The sequence below is a fragment of the Hyaena hyaena genome, unplaced genomic scaffold (assembly GCF_003009895.1).
Source record: "Hyaena hyaena isolate Hyena2069 unplaced genomic scaffold, ASM300989v1 scaffold_756, whole genome shotgun sequence".
Classification (NCBI taxonomy): domain Eukaryota; kingdom Metazoa; phylum Chordata; class Mammalia; order Carnivora; family Hyaenidae; genus Hyaena; species Hyaena hyaena.
Genome location: NW_024081384.1, coordinates 395,413 through 399,032, shown reverse-complemented (window position 1 = coordinate 399,032; position 3,620 = coordinate 395,413). Strand labels below are relative to the sequence as shown.

Below are 3,620 nucleotides of genomic sequence, written 5' to 3'. Positions count from 1 at the left end.
ACCTAACCTACATGTGAATGATAATGTCTCCACTCAATACCTGCTCCTATTTATTTGGTAACTTAGAAAAAAATAGTGAGATGCTCTTTGAATAGTTATTTATACCACTTCAAAATAGCATATTTATTTTTAAATAGTTATATACATTTTATCACATGGAAAATATAATACATTTCTTCATTATAGACAATTCATTAATACATCTCTTCATCTGTAGACAGCTTTGTAATAAATTTTCTTTGGTAATGTCTACACTTTGCATTTGCTATTTATTTAGTTATAAATCTGATATGTATAATATAGAAATCTTTTGCATTTTATTTACTTATTCATAAACCAATACCATCCATCTTTAACTCCAAACTATTCAACTCATTTATAATCTTTTTAGTATTCACATAGCTTTCTTTACCATATAAAAACTGTTTAGGAAATAATTAGGGTAAAATACAATTATGATACACACTGAGTGGTGTAGGAATTTACATCTCTGGTCTCAAAGCATTTGGTTAAATAATAATATTAAAGTTTCCTGAGTTGTCATTCTATGATTTTTCCCAAATTTCACCTTCTAAACAGCACTAAATCTAAAAACCTTATTATTAACTAAATCTGAGTGTGTATAGTCAAATCCAGATGTTAGAAGCCTCCAATTCTGAAAGCTACATAGGCACTTGTCTTCATTTTGCTTATTCTTCCAAGTATATAGACACAAGAAATTCAGAGGGATGAATATCAGTACACAAGCATATTAGTAGAGACGTCTTTGAGAATCATTATCAAAGAGGAGTATCCAACATTTTGTTTTAATGGAAAAATGTGCCCAGTATGTGAGCTTTCATATTCTTCTATAACAAACAAGAAAGACACTACATTCCAAGGCTGAATTAATTCTTCCTCAGTACTTTCAGGATCCACAGGGTAAGGGTCCCTATAAAAAACTGACCAGATCAGAAGAGAGTCCTGAGAAGGATTTTCACAATAGATATTGAAATTACTTATTAAACTGAAAAGATTTATGAAAAGTTTAACTGAAGAGATTAATTTTCAAAAATAATCAAGATGAATCTGAATGTCTTTGATCATTCATGAAAGAACTCTTCCGGAAATGTAAAACCTTACCAAACAGTCTCCTTATTGCCACTTTCATCTCATTATTTCTGAATGTATAGATAATAGGATTCATAAAAGGAGTGATAAGGGCATCAAAGATGGCTAAAAATTTATCTATGGGTAAGGTAGGGAATGGCCACACATAGACAATAATGCAAGGACCAAAGAAAAAGACCACCACAGTGATGTGAGCAGAGAGAGTGGAGAGGGCCTTGGATGAACCACGTGAAGAGTGTTTGCGAACCGTGACCAGGATGAAGATGTAAGACACAATCAAGATGAAGAAGGTGCCCATGGAGATGAAACCACTGTTGGCAGTGACCAGAAACTCCAGTCTATATGTGTCTGTACATGCAAGTTTGATGAATCGAGGAAAATCACAGTAAAAGCTATCCATTTTGTTGGGACCACAAAAGGGCAAGTTTATAACAAAAGCCAGTTGAGCCACAGAGTGGATGAGTCCAATGGTCCAAGCAACAGCCAAAAGGGAAATGCACATTCTTAGGCTCATGACAGTCAGGTAGTGGAGGGGCTTACAGATAGCAATGTATCGGTCGTAGGCCATAACTATGAGCAGTACCATCTCTGTACCCCCAACAGTGTGAATAAAGAACATTTGAGTAATGCACCCTGCCAAAGAGATGACTTTGTGTTTTCTGAAAAGGTCATATATCATCTTTGGGCTTGCAATGCTGGAAACGCCTGTGTCAATGATGGAAAGGTTTGCCAGCAAAAAGTACATGGGGGAATGTAAGTGATGGTCTGAAATGATTGTGAGCACAATGAGAAGGTTTCCTAACATACTTGCTATATAAAATACAGTAAAAAACAAAAAAAGAAGAATCTGCATCTCCCAAGAACTGGTGAGTCCCAGCAACAGAAATTCAGACACCACTGAGTGATTTCCTCTATCCATCAACTTCATGTGCTAGACTGATCCTGAAGTTACCTAAGGAGCATAAGAGGGAGAAAAACATAATTTTTAAGTTGAAAGGGAATCCTGACTATAGGGTTACACAGATGTCGAAAACTAAAGATCACTTAGCCATTGTACACAGTTACATAGGATTTACATGGTACAAGAATTACAGAGAGCAAACATTAGAATTTTTTCCATGCCTAAACCTTTGGTATCATTTAATCATGTGACTCAAAATTAGTTTTTGGTCTTTAGTGTATAATGAAGAAGGGAAATGTAGATAAAGTAAGTCACCTAAGAATTTAAGGAGAAATACATCAGGAATAGACTTATATTTTCCATTTCTACACTGAAATATGCCACAGAATAGAAACGTGGAAAAAGAACTATCTGGAGAAGTGTTCTAATTTATTCTTTTTTTTAATTAAGCTTATGTATTTATCTAGAGAGAGAAAGAGATAGAAAGAGAGAGCACATGATCAGGGGAGGGACTAAGAGAAAGGAAGAGAGAGAGAATCCCAAACAGGCTCTGTGCTGTCAGCAGAGAGCCCAACACAACGCTTGACCTCACAATCGTGTGATCATGACCTGAGCCCAAATCAAGAGCTGGACACTTAACTGGCTGAGCTACCCAGGCTCCCCTCTAATTTATTCTTTTTAATGGCTGCCCAATATTCACAATGTGGATGATCATAATCTATTTACTAATTTCCCAATTAATAAGCATTTACCTTGTTTCTAGTTTTTTGTCCCCTACAGACAATGCTACATATTATTATCCTTATATATACATCCTATGTATTAATGCTTTTCTGTGTCATGGATTCCCAGAAATGAGATCACTGGGTCAAAGTGTACATATTTTTAATGTCAGTAGTGTTGCCCAATAGCTCTCCAAAAAAGCTGGAACAACACATATTTCTACAAAAATAAATGCTACCACTTTTTTAAATTGTTGCCGGAATAGTGATAGCTCACTGTTACTGTAAATTTTTCTTCTTAATATTTGAGAGAGAGAGAAAGACAGAGTGAGTGCAAATAGGGGAGGGTCAGAAAGAGGGAGAGAGAGAGAATTCCAAGCAGGCTCCACACTCTCAGCACAGAGCCCAAGGCTTGAACTCATGAACAATGAGATCACAACTTGAGCTGAAATCAAGAGTTGGACACTTAACCAGCTGAGCCACCCAGGTAGCCCTGTTACTCTAATTTTCATTTCCCTGACAACCAATAAATTTGAACATTCTTGTATTTTGGATCTGCTCTTCTGTGAATTGTCTATTCATGCCTTTTCCTATTTCCTACTGTACTTTTTTTCCCCTTGCCAGTTTGTAAGAGCTCTTTTTATATTACAGATATTAAGCATTTGTCATTTGTTTTATGCTTTCTAAATCAATTATCCATTAATTTTATTTATGGTTTCTTTTGTTATACCCAAGTTTTTAATTGTTTTAAATGATTAAATATAGCTATTACTTTTTTATAGCTACTATTTTTAAGATCTCCCTTGCTCCTGGATCATACATGTACATTCTCAGATTTTCTTTCAATACTTGTTTTGTTTTGTTTTCTATTTGGGACTGTGCTGTAT

General features: G+C 35.1%; 1 protein-coding gene across 1 annotated transcript; it reads right to left on the bottom strand.

The window, feature by feature from the left end:
• Nucleotides 1-1,057: 1,057 nt before the first annotated feature.
• Nucleotides 1,058-2,029, bottom strand: LOC120221085 (olfactory receptor 4F3/4F16/4F29-like). Its single transcript, XM_039218344.1, has one exon. It carries the CDS (start codon nt 2,027-2,029, stop codon nt 1,058-1,060), a length of 972 nt encoding a protein of 323 aa, XP_039074275.1.
• Nucleotides 2,030-3,620: the final 1,591 nt, after the last annotated feature.

Coding starts and splice junctions, on each gene's coding strand:
- LOC120221085 (XM_039218344.1), bottom strand. CDS start 2,029: ATGGATAGAGGAAATCACTCAGTGGTGTCTGAATTTCTGTTGCTGGGA.